This window comes from Eulemur rufifrons, chromosome 19, assembly GCF_041146395.1.
Source record: "Eulemur rufifrons isolate Redbay chromosome 19, OSU_ERuf_1, whole genome shotgun sequence".
Lineage (NCBI taxonomy): Eukaryota > Metazoa > Chordata > Mammalia > Primates > Lemuridae > Eulemur > Eulemur rufifrons.
In genome coordinates, this window is record NC_091001.1 from 56,851,053 (window position 1) to 56,868,585 (window position 17,533).

Below are 17,533 nucleotides of genomic sequence, written 5' to 3' on the forward strand. Positions count from 1 at the left end.
GTTTCTCCTCACAGTCCCAGACCTACGTTCTAGGACTCTCCAGCCTATTCTCCCAGTCCTTGGCGTGGGAGCTGCTTCTTACGTTTACTAACTCAGAGCTTCCCATAGTATTTGACAAGAAACTTTTTCCAAGGAAACCTCTTCCGTTAATAAGACCTCACAAGAAGGAGCGTCCTGGGAGATGCTGTGGTGGGGGCTCCGCTCACTCGTCTCGGTCCGGTTCTGGGATGCACATGGCGGGGTCGCGCGCGGTTGGGTGCCTACCTCTGCTTGCTGGGGTTGAGGGAAAGTTCATCCACGGCCACATCAAATTCCGTGCGGAAGTCGTCGAGGCAGCCATTGTCCCCGAAGGCCCCCCACTCCATGTTGACGCACATCCGCCCCTCCTCTCCTTCCACCAGCTCCACGTTGCGCATCTCCTCCATGTAGCAGGCGTTGCTGCCCGTGCCTGCCAACACAGGACCCGGGCCTCGCTCAGCACCATCCTCCCCGCGCCGAGCAAGGTGGTGCCTCCCCCGCGGGGAGGCCGGTTGGGTCCTTACCAACGATGAGGCCCACTTCACAGTGAGGGTCTTCGTAGCCACAGGTCATCATAGTCCCGACTGTGTCATTCACCACAGCAACCACATCCAGGTCAAACTCCTGAGAGGGCAGAAGCAGATGCCTGGTCCCAAGTGAGCCCCAATGTCTTCCTTGCAGACATTTGCCAGGGAGATTTATATGTATGTAAACTGTTATACTCCATGGCTCATTCTCTCATTGTATCCAGGTCTCCACTCAAATGCCACCTCCTCAGAGAGCCCTTCCCCGGCTGTGCTATGTAAGAGTGCCCCTTCCCACACACTGTCTGCTCTCCTCGCCCAACTCCATTTCTCCCCATAGCTCTTAGGTCATAGGCTAATTTGTTTATAGAACAAGACTTTGTTGTGGCCACTTCTGAACCCCCAGTGCTGAAAGCAGGCTTGACACCCAGGGGACACTCAATAATTGCTGAATGACTAATCTCCCCCCCACCCAATGCAACTGCAGTTAATGTTGATGCCACTTTCTGAATGCCCAGAGCCCGTGAGGCACCAGGGAGTTGACACATCAGGCCTCGTGCCACGGCTCTCCCACCTCTCGCCGGTGGATGGCTTCCTTCAGCAGGGTGACCACGTCTTCGCCCTCGCAGCCAGATGCCTTGAAGCCTTTTGTCCACTTGAGGAGGATACTCTAAAAATCACATATGAGCACAGAGGGACATCAGAGAAAGGTGCCTGGGTCATTCCTAGGGGCCCAGTTATGCTTCCAGCTCTCAACCTCACAGCTCAGACAGGTTCCCTGGAGTCACCAAAAATCTCACCCACAAATGAGTTCAGGGTATCTAAGGTCCTTGCCTGGATTTATTGAGCAGCCACTGTGCACTGGGTACTGCGCTAAGCACAGCCCACGTGTTACAGGATTTAATCCTCACAGCATCTGTGGAACATTTATCATTATCATGCTTGCTTTACAGGAAACTAAGGCTCTGGAGTAACTTGTCCAAGGCCTACAGCTGGGAGGAGAGAAGCAGGACTCACGCTCAGGCCTGACCTGATGAATGGGCTCATCGGCACCATGAAGCCATCCTGCTAGGTGACTTATTTCTATACGCTCAGCTTCCTCACTGGGCTAAGCAGTTTGCCTGGTCCCTGTCCTTCACTTGCAGCAGAAGCGTCAGTGTGTGTCTCTTAATTCTCAAACTCCAGTATCTGGTGAACAAGTGCCCTGCCCATAGCGGGGGTGACAGCTAGGCTTCACCCCACACATGTCTCTCAGTGGGGTGAAGCTTGGGGTGAGCACCCCAAGCTCCTCCCTGGAGTCCCTCTGTGGGCCCCCGTCTTTAATGTGGCCCTAAAACATGTCCCGGAGCCCTCCGGGAGCAGACACACAATGGCTTTGAATGTGAGAGAGATGTTTTGGGTTATTCCCTAGTGCCCTCCCTGCTGCAATAGCCCATCAGGAAATGAGTGCCAGGACTCCCAAGGTCCCTCACCCAAGAGGTCAGCCTCCATCAGTGGGCTGTGTGCTCACTACCACCCACTGGCATGGCTTCTCCAGGCCTTGCTTGGTGGCTTATGCCCATCAGCTTGGCGTTTCATTCACATCAACCTGGATGTGTCGTGCCATGTTCAGATCCCAGGGGAGTCAGAAGAACAAAGTACGTCCCCTCGGAGTGCTGGTTTACACACCCAGCCAGGCCAAGTGTGTGCGTATCTTCACCCATCCCTCGTCTATATGTCAGCTACACATCTCTGATAAAATTTTATATTTGGCAATTTAAAGTTTACAGAATGTTCAAAGAACATTATTTCAGGTGAGCCTGAATGATAAGACGAGCAGAGGCCCCTGCAGCTGGGGAGATGTGCCCAAGACCAGCGGCTTGTCAACACAGCTAGAGGGCTCTGGCCCCCCTCTGCGCCCGCAGATTTCCCCACGGGACGAGCTCACCAGAGCCAACAGACAGAACTGCCTTAATTTTTATGATTTCCTCTTAATTTTTATGATTCTAGACTTACACACTCCTTACAAAAACTTGAAACATACAAAATAAAATCTAAAAGAATGACTTGGAATCCTACAATTCAGACAGAAACAGTTAACACGCCTTCTAGTTTACCTGATAAATATGTAAACAAAGATATGTAGGTGTTGGCATGAAAAATAAGACGGTGTTTGTTTAAAAATATTTTAGTAGGAAGTCCGGAAGGATACAGACTGGAGTATTATATTTTTATCTTCCTATTAATCATATTATTATATTTTTCTATATTTCAGAGAGATTACAATTTTTTTTTACCAGTTGTGTATGGAAGAGAGATTACAATATTTAAAATTGGTGGTATGACTAAAAAATATTTTTCCATATCATTGAAATTTCTTCCAAATAACTAGTAGCTGACACTGGGCAATAAAGGGTTAATAATTTATTTAACTATTACTTGACTATTGAACAAGTTTGTTTCTAACATCTTTGCCATAATAGGTAATGTTCTATTAATGTTATATAAATATTTATCCACATTTGATAATATCCTCTGCCAAATTGATGCAAATGCAAAGATCTAATATGTTAACACTCCAAAAAACAATGTGTTGGAGAAAGGAATTGGAAAAGCTTAAAGCAAAGCTGGACCAGTGAGCACTGGACCAGTGTTAGTGGGCGTTGGGAAACACCAGACTAAGCAGGGTTTTTACTGCAGGACTTCTTAAAAGCTTAATTATAGTGGTGGGGAACTGAACTCTCAGAGGGGGAGGAGCAGGAGGCATTTACACAGCTCAATGGGACAACTCGAGGGTTGGTGTTCCAGGGACCCAGTGGGAAATGCTGGCTTTTCCCCATCACTGGGGTGGGCTCCTCTGTTCCGTCCCAGCCCTTCCTGTGACTTGTTCCCACCTACATGCCCTTCTCCACACTGGCCAGGCCTGCCTGCCTTTCTTCCCCATCAACTCCTTCTGCCTTGCTCCAAGTATTGCTCATGTCCTCCAGGTATGAGCTCAAACACCTCACTGCATGTCCCACTGGCTTCAGTACCCCGTTGGTGCCATATCCCAAACAGCAGCTCTCACTTTTCTGAGCTCGCTTCATCAGCTTAGACGTTTGTAAGCATCTAAGGCAGGAACCATGCCTTTTGTCCCCGGCAACTGCATCCACGGCATACTACACACCTGTAGTGCATATGTGTGCTTCTACATGACTGAGACGCAGAGACACAACTGCTTAAAAAACAGCATTCTGATATCTAATACAGAGGGCACACCCATCATCAGCCCAGATCCGAGCACTGCCTGCTCAGTTCTCCACTGCTCAGGGCACTCGTGTGTGTCCAGGACGCCCAGGAGCACCAGCTCTCCGCCCTCCTGCTTCACTCATCCAAGGCAAGTTGCAGGGGGTGAGACCAGAGAAGAGCCAGGGCATCGAAACAACAGGAGATGAAGTGGAAATGCCTCAAGCCCATAACAAGGCACAGCACAACTGAGAGCACAGGCTCAAGCATCGGGAAACCGAATTCAAATCATGGCTTGGCCACTTCCAAGCTGTATGACCTGGAGCAAGATACCCAGCACCTCTGTAGACCTCACTTTCCATTATGCAAAATGGGTGTACAAACACCTATCTTTTCTGGTTGCTGTGAGGGTTAAATTTGATAATGCACTTAGGAAGCCCAATGTAGTACCTGTCATAAAGTACTTAAAAAAACTGGTAGTTGTCAATGTTTTGAATAGCATTATCATCACCATCCCAAAGACTGTTACAGCTGAGCTAACCTCCTTCACCACCACTAGCTCTGACTCACTCACTCCCATCAAGGGTCCCCTCCCCGCCACTGGTCACTCATGGCCTTCTTTCCCTAGTCTCAGCTCAGCTCTCTCCCCTCCTCCACACTCGGCTGGTTTACAGTCAGTAACCCATAGCAGAGCCCTGCAGGAAAGCACTGTTACCTCGTCCAGGCTGTTCTGCTGGCAGGGGAAGGAAAAGGTGAAACCCAGCGGCAGGGACACACCCTTCATGCCCATGTACTCGAGGAAGTCGGCGATGCACTGTACGATGTGGTCGAATAGCTGCAGGGAGAAGTCGGGCACTGAAGGAGGGGCTTGGCCACGGCAGGCTGTCCCTAGCAGGGCCCGAATGAGCTCAAGCTTCCACTCAGAAGAAATGCAAACTCAGGCACAAGCCTATGTAAAGACCAGGCTGGGGCCTTGGTCTTGATGCAAATGCAAAGATCTAATGTGTTAACACTCCAAAAAACAGTGTGTTGGAGAAAGGAATTGGAAAAGCTTAAAGCAAAGCTGGACCGGTGTTAGTAGGTGTTGGGAAACACCAGATTAAGCAGGGTTTTTACTGCAGGACTTCTTAAAAGCTTAATTATACTGGTGGGGAAGCCCTCCCCAAAGTCTCAGGCAAGCAGAGACAGCATTGTTCCCAAAGGCAAGAAGTGACTGGGAGCCCTCCCGGAGGTGCCACCTGCCTCACCTCGTCCCCAGTGCCATGCATGACCTCCTGCGGGATGGAGTAGATCTTGTTGTGCATCTCCACTCCGCCCCACTTCCCGTTCCGCACGCGTACCAGCAGGACCCGGAAATTGGTTCCTCCAAGGTCCAAGGCCAGGAAGTCCCCTTTCTCTGGAAAATAAACCCAGGAAGTTGAGAAGCTGGGGCACCACCGCCTCACCATAGCAAAGAGAGACAGAGTCTAAGCACCTTCCCCTCTGTGGGGCTCTCCCTGGAGCCCCTTGTAGGCTGGCTCTTTGTAGTTCTCAAGTAGGGGGAGGGTCTCAGAAGTCACAAAGAGCTCTGCAGCCCATGGGGAATGCCGGCACAGTACACTGAAAAAACTATCCAAACACACCACTCATCCAAAATCAAAAGCCACCTTATATTAGATTCTAGAATAAAGAAGTAACAGCAGAATCCAGCTCTCTGAAGGAAACTGAAGAAAAATCTTTTAAAATGAGAACCCCCTCATGCAACCCTTAGGCTGCGTCGTGAGGGAGGCATTTCATTGCCCCCTAATAAATGACTGAGGCCTGGCTGAGTGAAGTTAAGTCACTTGCCCAAGCCATATAACCAGAACAGGCACAGCAGGCACCAAATCCCAGTCTCTGTCTGTGGAACCTGTGCCGACTGTGCTGTGCTGGCCTGCTCATCAACTGTCTTCTCTGATTGGGAAAAGACCACGATTTCTTTGGTTGCAAGACCTATGCCAGGGGTCAGAAACCTTTTTCTGTAAGGCTCAGACAGTAAACATACAGTCTTGGCTGCACCCGCTCAGCTTCGCCATGGTTGTGCAAAGCAGCCGTAAACAACGTGCAAATGGGCATGGGTGTGTACTAATAAAGCTTTATTTACAAAAAAAGGTGGAGGGCCAGATTTGACCTGTGGGCTAGAGTTTGCTGACCTTCATCCAGACCAATGTGGTGGTTGCAAGAAAAAGTTCTAGAACCTGAATTTCTGGGTTTGAACTCCAGCTCCAGTATTTTCTATTTGTATGAACTTGGGCAGGTTTCTTAACATCTTTGTGCCTCAGTTTTCTGCCAGACATAGCAGTTTGTTAATAAACACAGTTAACTATTAATCTTTTTAAATATTAAATGAATTAATACACATAAAGTGCTTTGACACATAGTAAGCAATCAATAAATATGGACTATTGTTACTGTTCAATTCTAGCAGAGGAATGCCTTGATCGAGCTTATCGAACACTAGAATTCCCTAGCAATCCAGCTGAAGAAACATGTTTTGGTTCAAATGTCCAATGCTAACACTAAGGGAGACTCCCCAGGGCATCAGCACCAGGATCGAGGCCCACGGTGTGAGCCAGGGGCAACCCTGCACGTACCTGTGCCATCAGGGGTGGCGCACACATAGGTGGGCAGCATCTTGACGGGGGCGATGGCGTGTGTCTCTTTGCTCAGACCTCGCTCCATTTCTAGCTTCATCCTCTTCTTGACCTCCAGGAGCTGCTCACGGCTCAGCTTCAGAGGCTCTAGGGTCTTTTGGCGGGCTCGGTGCTGGTCGGCTAACCGGTAAGCCACTGCCGTCACCATGGCTGCACCCTTGCCGCTGCCGTCCTCGGAGCGGAGGAAGCGGATATCGCAGTCAGGCACCAGCCGCCGCACAGCCTTGTGAAGACGCTTGGCAAAACTGCAGTCGCCCAGATGGGGTAAGGGATAAGTGTCCATGGTTAGGGTCAGTGGTGTGAAGGGAGGGGACAGCAGCTTACCATCTCAGCCCAAGTGCCAGGGGCACCTACAGGAACAGGTGGTGCCCTGAACATCCTCTCCTCTCTCTTTCCCAAGTTAGGAGTCATTGTGAAAACTCCGATATTCAACTGTGACCATCCCCCAGGCTGGGGTCACCCCCCACTGAAAGAAAAGGACCCCTACTAACAAGCCACTGTCCTCTGAATGCAGTCACACAGCCCTCCTTCCTCACCGAGCTGGCCCAGCTCCTCTGCTCTATATGGCACCATCAGCCTCTTGGCTGGAGCAGCCAAATGGAATCCAGTGATTCCAATACCACCTACTTCTCTTGTTCCATCACTTCACTAGATACTGTCCTGGGAAAGACCCAAAATAGAAAAACCAAAAATGCTCTTCTCCTGGACTTTGGCCTCTCTGTCACAAGTTTCTGCCAATGATCCCAAAGGTATCTGGACAGCTAAAGACAATGGTTATGTTCAGCAAGAAACTGTCCAAATGGTAGCCCCTTTTAGGCGTGGTCTCTGGGGCCTCACTACTCCATGTGCAGTCTGTGGGCTGCAAGCCTCCCTGGGGCCTGTCAGAGATGCAAGATCTCAGGTTCACCCCAGACCTTCTGAATCAGCATCTTCCTCTTAGCAAGATCTCCAGGTATTCGTGTGCACATTGAAGTTTTTGAGGCCAGTGGGGTGGCTCATGCCTGTACTCCTAGCACTCTGGGAGGCCAAGGCAGGAGGATCACTTGAGCACAGGAGTTTGAGACCAGCTGGAGCAAGAACGAGATGCTGTCTCTACTAAAAATAGAAAAATTAGCCGGGCATCATAGTGAAAGCCTGTAGGTCCAGCTACTCAGGAAGCTAACGCAGGAAGATCACTTGAGCCCAGCAGTTTGAGGTTGCAGTGAGCTATGATGATGCCACTGCACTCCACCCAGGAAAACAGAGCAAGACTGTTGCAAAAAAAAAAAAAAAAAAAAAGTTTTTTGAGGCACTAGGCTAGGATTAGGAAATCTCAGGGCTGAGGCCTTCTGCACCAAGAAATTAAGTTAATGGAGGCACAGTGACCTGGCATTCACGTGGGGAAATACGTGGGCACACTAGAGAGATGTCTTCCAGGTCCCAGTTTCAACATTTGGGTACATACAACCCAAGGGATCAATATGTGGAAAGGGCAAGATCAATTTAGTGCCAAAGTCAGCCAGAGAGGCCGGTCGCCCACTGGGCTGGGGTGGCCCCTGGCAGAGGACATAGCGCCTGCAGGAACCGCCAAGAATCACGAGCGAGTGAAGGGAGAAACATCAGCTCATAGAAAAGAGGGTGGTGAAAAGAGCACCCAACAGCCAGGGAGCTCTGAGGAGAGTGGAGCCCGAGTCATAGGTTGCCTTCGGAAGTCACCTCCACCAGTGCCAGTGGGAGTGACACCCTCCCACTTGCCACTTCACCCAGGTGGGAACTTTTATTCTACCAGGATCCTCAACTCCATGGTCCATCCACATCACCTCAGAAACGCAAAATGGAGCTGGCCAAGAGCCAGGTCCCCAGGTGCTCTGGGAGCCCCACCAGCCCCGGGCCTGGACGCCGACTCACTGAGGGTGTTTCTTGTAGACGGAGCCGTCGACCCCGATGGTGGAGCGCAGCCGATCCTCGCTCTTGTTCTCCTTGATGCGCCGCAGCACGGCAGCCAGGGTGGCTGCGCACAGGCTGGCTGAGCGTGTGGACACGATCTGGCAGATGCGGTGAGTGGCCACGCAGTCCTCCTGCGTCGGGTCCAGGCCCAGCCGCACCAGGACCTCACGGGCCTTCCGGATGCCATCTTTCTCCCTGGGAAGCAGAAAGATAGCATATGGGCAAGTGTCTAACCCGCTGCAGCCAGCGGTGGGGGGCAGCAAGGAAACCCCTCAGCTCCAGCCAACTCCACCACCCAGCAGCGAGCAGAATCCCTCTCCACTGCTCACCTGCCCATGGGGGCGGAACAAGGAGTGGTGGGGGCAAAACATAACACAGCCACCCCCTCTACATACACAGACGCAGAGCTGCCCTGTCTCACCCCACAGGCGTCCCCTTTTCCTGATGAGAAAAACTAGCATTTCTTAGGCATGTGCCATGTAAAAACAAAGCCCTCTTCTTGGTGCTTCACACACTGAGAGGTGTGTGCACTGAGAGGTGTGTGTGCGTGTGTGTGTGCGTGTGTGTGTGTGTTGGTGCCACGTTTGCTTATGTCTTAGGGTAGACAGTGTCGCTGCCCTTGACGACCTCTCAACATGTGCACCCAGCTGGGGACCCACCCGTTTCCTCTCCCTAAAGCACAGTCCATTGCATTTCACCGTGGAGTTGGCGCTGCTTTAGCTTGTATCTAAAGGAGGCAGTAAAGGGCTGGTGCTGTGACACCCGCACCCTTCTCAGGGGAACTAAATGCCTCACAGACTTGCACTTGCATTACCCTGGGGTTAACAACAAATAGACACAGTTCCTTCAAGAGTTCCCACTTAAAGTCATATAAACTGTTTCACTGTTCCTTTTGGCACCAAAATCACCTCCTCTCCACCCGTCTGGTTCCCGAAACAACAGGAACGCCTCATCCTAAAGATCGCTCAAGGCCGGGCGCGGTGGCTCACGCCTGTAATCCTAGCACTCTGGGAGGCCGAGGTGGGCGGATCGTTTGAGCTCAGGAGTTCGAGACCAGCCTGAGCAAGAGCGAGACCCCATCTCTACTAAAAATAGAAAGAAATTATATGGACAGCTAAAAATATATACAGAAAAAATTAGCCGGGCATGGTGGTGCATGCCTGTAGTCCCAGCTACTCGGGAGGCTGAGACAGGAGGATCGCTTGAGCCCAGGAGTTTGAGGTTGCTGTGAGCTAGGCTGACGCCACGGCACTCACTCTAGCCTGGGCAACAGAGTGAGACTCTGTCTCAAAAAAAAAAAAAAAAAAAAAGATCGCTCAAGAACAGCGAACAAGGCCTGACTTTGGGGATACTGTTAATTGAAAAACAAAGTCAGGCGCTTCTCACTCCTACCCCTGCCAGGCTGGGAAACTGTAGGCCGTGGCTCTATATGCTAGAGTACAGCTAAGTGGGTAGGTTTTTCTCTGGACAATCCAAGGACCTATCTTTCTGCTATGGAGCAGGGGCCAGCACAGAGATCTTTTTGAGAATCGGCAACAGGGCATGAGATGTCAGAGCTTCAGGAGAGGGAAAGGAGGCAGATGCAAATGAGTCATTCCAGGGCCCTCTGAGAGCCTCCAGCCCTGAACCCAGTGTCATGGCCCAGGTCCCTGCATGTGGAGGCCAACTGTTCCCAGCACCGGGGGCACCGGGGTGATAATCACACTCAAAGTCGACAGGAGTGGAGACTGGTAAGTGAAGCGAAGCCACAAGCCCCCCATGGTCCACGCTGTGTGAGACCCTCTTGCAGTCTACGCTTGAAGGGTCGAACACCAGTGCTGCTTCCTCATCCCCCAACTACCTGTCTACCCTGTGGAGACCCAGTGACTAGAGGTGCCAGGGCTGGAAACTCACCCTTCGATATCTGAAATGTCCTTGGTCTCAAAGCGGCCCGTGGTGAGGAGTTCCGGGCTGAGCTTCCCGCCGAAGAGCAGCTCCTCCCTGCCCATCTTCACCAGGATGAGCCGCACCAGCTCCCCCATGTACATCCCACTGATCATCTTCTCAAACCTGCAGGGAGACACAGGCCAGGGATATAAAGCCCCCGCTGTCCCTGAACTCACAGCTGTCCTGCAGATGAAAGGTACACACACAGGAAACTTCAACATACTTTAGCGGTTGGTGTGTAACTCAGGGTTAACTGTTCCACCACCAGGAATGAGATGTGGGGAGAAGTGACAGCTCGAGGGGGCTGGAGGAGCTGGGGGCTTGGGTTGCCCTGCAGGCTGGTGAGCCCTGAACCATGGAGAAGAATGGGTTTTAAGCAGCCACATGAAACATCCAGGGAGTATGGAACATTCTGGAACAGCCTGAGTTTTAGGGAAAGTAAGTTATGTATAGGGTAGTGATTTTTAAAATTCTTCTCTAGCAAGGAAACGCTTTAAAAATAAAATCCTACATAGAGTGCCAATATTATTTACAAGAGAAAAAGTCAATCTCATGAAACGTGGGGCACAGGCCTAGCAATTCACCAACTCACACTGCCGGCCCCTGTAGGCCACGTGTGGATTCCAGAGAACACAGTGTGAAGACAACCTGGGGCAGCGGGATGTGGGGACAAGATTACAAGGGCAGGTGGGGATAGGTGAGTTGGAGCTCAGTTCTGGACTCTAAAAGTCAGGTCTTGGGAATCTGGGAGTGAAACACACTTCTGAGCAGGCAGGTGACAAGATAAAGGCATGTCTTAGAAAGGCAGAGGCGGGCCCCCATGCTGAGAGGGCAGTTAGGTAATTTAACTTTTCAACACTAGGTGGTACTGCTTTCTTCAGAAATTGGTCTTTCTGGCTAGGACTATGTGACAGAGGAAACCAAGCACGGCAATTCTTTTTGTCAAAAAAGGCCCATTTCTGGGTATCTCAGAAAGGATCTAGGTCTTAAAGAGAGACGGGCACCCGGGCATGCCAGTACTAACTAGGATGAGCTACAGCCAGGAGGAGGCCCAGAGCAGAGGTGTGCAAGGGATTCCGCCGTCACCTACCAGACAGGAAACCCAGGCCCTTAGGAAGTGACTTCTCAAGTCCCAAGGCCAGGTAAGGCAGAATCAGCGCTAAGCGAGAGCTGCAAAACTGCTAAGAGCACAGGGTTAATGCATCAACACAGGCACAAGGCCTGGCTTCAACAGTGAGGAACTCTGCTGTCTGTGACATCTTCTCCTCATAGCTGGTTCTGTGGCAGGTGGGGGAAGTGGCCTGGGGCCATGGGGCTCCACAGTATGGGTGGTTTTTTATAAGTTCTTATTCCAGTTTTAAAAATACATTGTTCCAGTCAAATTTAGAAGATAATTACTTAGAAACATATTAGAGAGGGAAAAGGTTGTCTGCAATGACTTCAGGGCTACGATGGCCAATAATTTGGTGTATGTCCTCCCGGCCTTTGTCTTATCTAAGGCTAAGCTAAGCCAGGGGTGTGTTGTCATGGCCTAGTTGGTAAATTTGTCTTTTGACACTTCAAAGGACATATGGTTCCTCAGAATGACTTGGGTGTGTCTTGTTAATGGAAGTAGACATTGAGTGAATGATTTTTCAGTTCATAAACCTCTCAGCACCCATGGCAGATACAACCAGTATGCTCCTAAGACAGTTCAAGTAAAGGACGCACGTTTCATGTGAGAGAGCTTGTGACTTAATAAATAAACCGTGCTTTGAGAAAGCAAGGACTTGCCTGTAAAGAAAAAAGGCTTCCCACCACTGACCTGGTTTATAGGGTTAGAGTTTCCTCTCCAAGTAGAGATCTGCACTAAAAGCTGTCCTAAAACAGCCATAGCAACAAGACCAGAGAAATACTGCATTGCTCAAAATATTTTGCAACTCCCTTCAGAGCTTGCAGCAATCTCTATTTCAAGATCTTTGACGGGGACATTTGATAAATGTTTGTAAGGGTGAAATAATGTTTTGTAAGAGGCAAAGTAACTAAAAACTAAGTCTAGCCAGGCTGGTGAATATGGTATTCAGGGTCCAAAACACTGCAGCTCCTCCTCTTATCCACCCAAGGATGTGCTGGGCCACAGGTCCAGGAAAGAGGCCAAGGAAGCTCCTTAGCCAGCTTTTCCATGGGCCGTGGGTCTGCCTGCAGCTGGAGCAGAAGGCCCTAGGGCCCCGTGGGCCAGTAATGAGCAGCTGACTGTCATGGCCTGTCCTCTGGACAGCAACGGAGTGGAAGCTACAAAAGGAGCTTTCAGAGACCCTAATCTTGGCCACCTCAACACAGCTTTTCTTACATGGCTCACCGTTTCTATGGGCAATTCACAAATAGATGGTGGCAAGAAAGAGCAGGGACTTAGACTCAGAATAGGAAATTCCAAAATGAGTGCTTTGAAGGACATAGCCACATTATTAGCTATCATCTGCTGTATCCACCAGCTCTGTTTTAGAGCCCTCTCAGCAACTCACAGTTGCAAATATTCCCATAACCAACCGGCAGGCACCTTGGCAACCCTTTGGGGATGGAAGACTATAAAGAAACCACCCCTTGCCCTGGCCAACCCCAATCTCAGCTCCCGAGGCTGCCCCCAAGCGCACCCGCACAGCAAGGGGCCACTCACAGCTGCTTCCCAGGGTTCAGCGAGCCCATGTCGATCTCCCGGTCAAACTCGGTGCGGATGTCGTTGAGCGCGCCGTCGTCTCCAAAGGCCCCCCACTCCATGTTGATGCACATGCGCCCCTCGTCGCCCTCCACCATGTCAATGTGGCGCATCTCCTCCATGTAGCAGGCGTTGCTGCCTGTGCCTGCCCAAGGCAAGGGAGTGTTCAGCACTCCCGACTCCCCAGACATCACTGCCCTGAGATTGCCCAGGGTGGCTGGGACTCCTCACTGCAAACCCCTGGCAAACCCGGTACGTGGGCCAATCCTCTACCACCCCCAGCTCCATGAGGCCTGGCTCAGCCCTCCAAAGTGACTGCACCATTATGCTCAAATGTGAAGGACAAAGGAACACCAGGCCATGGTCCCCTTCTTCCTTTCCAGCCCACATGCCCATGCGCTGGCCAGGGCCACCCCTTGTGCCCGGTGTTCACTCACCCACAATAAGACCAATTTCACAGTTATGGTCATCATAACCACAGGTCATCATGGTCCCAACAGTGTCGTTCACCACGGCCACGATGTCAATATCAAAGTCCTGTGGGGATGACAAGGAGGGCTCTGACCTTCATCGTCACAAAAGGGTGACAGATGTGAAGATGGAGAAAGGGCAGCAAGACACACAGCTCGAGTGCAACAGAGCTGCCCCTATACTAACCCGACTCGGAGCCCAAGAAGGTTAGAACTAGGAATCTGGGTCTAGAACTAGTCAAACAGCAGCAACCTCCCTAACACTGGCTATGCTCCGCTGCTCATCTTCCTTCACCTCCTCTCCCTCTCCTCCTCCTTCTTTCCCCTCCCCATAACTCCTCCTGAGATAAGATCTTTGCCTTGTCCTCTTTCTGCCCCATTCCACCCTCATGTCAACATCATTCCAACTTTCTTACTTGAACATGATATTCAAGTCTTCTTCAGGTTAAGGACTAAAGATTTTTTTTTTTGCACCAAGGCTAAGATTATTTATCCAGGGCAATCATCTAAAAACACCAAAGGCACCTGTTCATGTGAGCATGGCAGGAAAAAGGAAAGTAAACCTCTCCTTAAGCTTCACAAAAGCTTCTCCTGCTGAGTCAAGGACAGACAGGGAAAGACTTCAGACCCCAGAGAGCCTGCAGACCCCAGGCCCCTGCCACCCCACTTACCCCTCTCCGCTGAATGGCCTTGCGGATCAGAGCCACGACATCTCTGCCTTCCACTCCGCTGGACTTGAACCCCTTTGTCCAGGAGACCAGGAAACTCTAGAAAAGGACCAAGGAACGAATTGATTTCCTACAGCTAAAACTCAGACCACACTCCTCCAATGGCCAGCATTAGCAGAGATCTCTGCTGCTGGGCCAACCTGCAGTCATGACTGAATTTGGGTATTGCTTCCTGATTAGCCCAGGAAGGAGGAACACAGTCCCATCAAAGACCAGGAAAGGAGATTAAGTGAATGATTCCTTCATGATGTAGTGCTGCCACGAAGTGGAATGAGGAGGCTATAAAACTGCCAAAATAAGACGCAGTCATACGCAGCATAACTTGACACTCGGTCAACGACAGACTACATATATGACCGTGGTCCTAGAAGATCATGATGGAGCTGAAAAATTCCTATTGCCCAGTGATGTCACAGCCGTTGTAACACTGTGGTACAGTGCATTACCTTTTCTGTGTTTAGATACACAAATATTTACCATTGCATTACAATTACCTACAGTACTCAGTTCAGGTTTGCAGCCTAGGACCATATGCTATACCACACTGCCTAGGTGTGCGGTGGGCTGTGCCATCTAGGTTTGTGTAAGCACATTGATGTTCACACGATGATGGAATAGCCCAATGACACATTTCTCAGAACATATCCCCATTAAGTGACACATGACTATACTTATATCCTCACATCATTAATTCCCCAAGAATATTTCTTCCAAAGGTCTCTATCATAACACCTTAGATCAGGAGAGTTCCTGATTTTTCATCCCTGTTTCTCTGGATGGGATAAGGATACTGTGCAGTATGTGTGGAAGGGAGGGGAAGGAAGAGCACCCCACCCTTCTCTGACACTTCTTCACTGTCCCCCACAACCACATCCCCCACCCCACACACAGTTGTGCAGAAGAACAGAGCCTCATCTGCACAACCCCTTAGAGCCACCGCTGACCCCACAGCAGGTGGCTCAGAGTCCTTCCCAGTGTTCCCGGCCCCAAGAGTGAAGCAAAAAAAGTGTCTGAAGAACTCATCTTACCTCGTCTAGTTTCGTCTGGTGGCAGGGGAATGAGAAGGTGAAACCCAACGGGAGCTTCTTCTCTTTGATCTGCAGCTTCTCCATGAAGTTAGCCAGGCATTCGGCAATGTGGTCAAATAGCTAAGGGCATACGACACAGGAAGAGGAGCAGAGAGGGGATTAGAGCATGGACTTCTGGCTTTGAAAGTAACCAGTTCAGTATATGCGAGATCCATCTCTCCTCTGCAATCACCATTGGCTCGTCTACAAAATGGGAATGATTACTGGACCTGCCCTCATGGAATTACCAAAAGGAGTAACAGAGTCAATACATATAAGGGCTTAACATTAATTAGTACTCATCAAATGTGGTTTTCCACTTAGACCATTTACCCAAACCGCTGTCAAAATGACTCTGCAAGGAAGGGGAAATCATGGCCAACGTTAATCAGAAAGTCATTGCATGCCCTGGGAACAGAACATCCTTTGGTGGCCCTGTCAGAACCCTGCTGACAAGGATGCCCGGCTGATTATCTTACCAGAAAGGACAGCCCATTTCACTGCCAAGAAGTATTTTAGCATCTCTGTCTCCTGTGGTTGGGGGAGGGGGCAGAACATTCTCTGTTGGCATTCTGTGAACCAACTTAACAAAAATAAGTAACTTTTATATTTTTTTCTCCGTTCTAGAAAGCTAATCTCCTGGGGGCAATTCAAAGAAGTTATCTTTGTTTTCTGACTTCAAAACAGAACACCCAGTGAGTCCATGAAGAGCACTGAAGAATAAATAGAGTTTTGTGGGTGGGCAGCCTCCCAACCATGACCATGCTGAGCAGGTCACGAGCAGCTCCCGAGCCTTAGAAAGACTGTATTCATGACAAGCCAGGCTTCCCACCAGCCCCAACGCCCACGATCTCCCGGCTTCCTTCTTGCCCACTCAGTACCCTCAAAGAGAAGGTGGTGTCCCTCCGGATGCCTAGGGACAAAGGCCATGGGCATTCTGGTGCAAAACGTAAGCAGAGGCCAAATAGACTGGGCAGATTCCAAGGGCCAGGTTGACCAGGGGACAAAAATCTAAAAGCCAAGGTGGGTGTGAGAGAACTCTCCTTTTCCTTTCCAGGAAGAAGGAAGATTCCACTAAACCACAGGCTCCCACAGTGTTGTCCTGGAGGAGCAGTGTCACCACACCACCATCACTGGGAACACGTGAGAAGTGCACATCCTGGGGCCCACACCTAGACCTACTGCAGCAGAAACTCAGGGGTGGGTGGGTAGCAATCCCTCAGCAAGCCCTCCAGGTGATCCAGACGTTGGTTTCAAAACCATTGCACTAAACCACAAAAAAGTATTTGCATATACAAAGGAACTGAGAGGTCGGGGGAGGGAGGATGACAGGCTTATTGGCTCCCCTGATGCCCTGGGGTATGGTCAGCGGGAGGGACCTAGGAAGAGAAGGCCACTCCAGTCCAGAAGGTGGCTGACTCTCACTGAACTTCCTGCATCGATTCTGTCCCCTCTCTGATCCCGTGCAAATCACCCACAGCTGATGCTGCAGCTTCGCCCTCTAAACCAAAACACAAGGGCTGGGAAGGACAAGGCTCTACCGCCTTGGGGATCACTAAGGCACATGAGCCAACTCCCTTGAGCAGAAGTCAAGTATTTTAATATGTAAATAGGAAGATATGAAGCAAGCTCTGTTCTGTCAGGAAGTTGATCGGAGACAAAATTATATGATATGTATATTAAACAAATTCCCAGCACCTTCTTCCTGGTATGCTAGTCAAAAGGATCTTTAGTACAGATAGTATTTATCCAAAAAAAGGAAGTTGTAGAAGCTGTGCAAAGAGATAAAGTGAGTCATCAAACATGGGGGGAGGGGCCTTTAGAAGTTGGCAAAGCAAAATGGTTTCCTGTCACTCAGCCCTGACTGCTCCCTTCCCAGTTACACTCCCAACGGGGGAGGCAGAGAAGAGACATTAAATATTGCCCTGCCCAATTCAGTAGCCACTGGCCACCTGTGGCTATTTCAATTAATTACAATTTTTAAAAATTAAAAATTCAGTTCCTCAGTCACACCAGCCACATGTGAAGTGCTCAATGTCACAGGTGGCCGGTGGCTACCGTGTTGCACAGGGCAGATATAGACTAGTTCCATCACTGCAAAAAGTTCCACTGGCCAGCGCTGGGTTCAAAGAACGCCTTATTGAAAGTGAGAAGAGGAGACCATCTGCTTCCTTGGATTGGAAGATTATTCCCTGTTCTGTTTGCTGAGGACCAAAGGATAGGATGGTGAGAGAAAGAGCTAACACCTTCCTGTCATAAAAAGGCTCAAAGGCATCATTTTATGAAGTTAGAACAGTGCCTTTTCC

At 50.1% G+C, this 17,533-nt stretch overlaps 1 protein-coding gene across 2 annotated transcripts in view; it reads right to left on the reverse strand.

Annotated features, from left to right (window-relative positions):
• HK2 (hexokinase 2) overlaps positions 1-17,533 on the reverse strand; it is a 65,117-nt gene that overhangs the window by 6,910 nt on the left and 40,674 nt on the right. For both annotated transcript variants that reach the window (XM_069494100.1, XM_069494101.1), the window contains exons 4-15: positions 15,189-15,308; positions 14,104-14,199; positions 13,400-13,499; positions 12,924-13,107; positions 10,238-10,393; positions 8,306-8,539; positions 6,359-6,663; positions 4,994-5,142; positions 4,462-4,581; positions 1,117-1,212; positions 543-642; positions 265-448 (exon numbers count right to left, since the gene is read on the reverse strand). In XM_069494100.1, the coding sequence (XP_069350201.1) occupies positions 265-448; positions 543-642; positions 1,117-1,212; positions 4,462-4,581; positions 4,994-5,142; positions 6,359-6,663; positions 8,306-8,539; positions 10,238-10,393; positions 12,924-13,107; positions 13,400-13,499; positions 14,104-14,199; positions 15,189-15,308 (1,844 nt within the window). The remainder of the gene's footprint in view (positions 1-264; positions 449-542; positions 643-1,116; positions 1,213-4,461; positions 4,582-4,993; positions 5,143-6,358; positions 6,664-8,305; positions 8,540-10,237; positions 10,394-12,923; positions 13,108-13,399; positions 13,500-14,103; positions 14,200-15,188; positions 15,309-17,533) is intronic.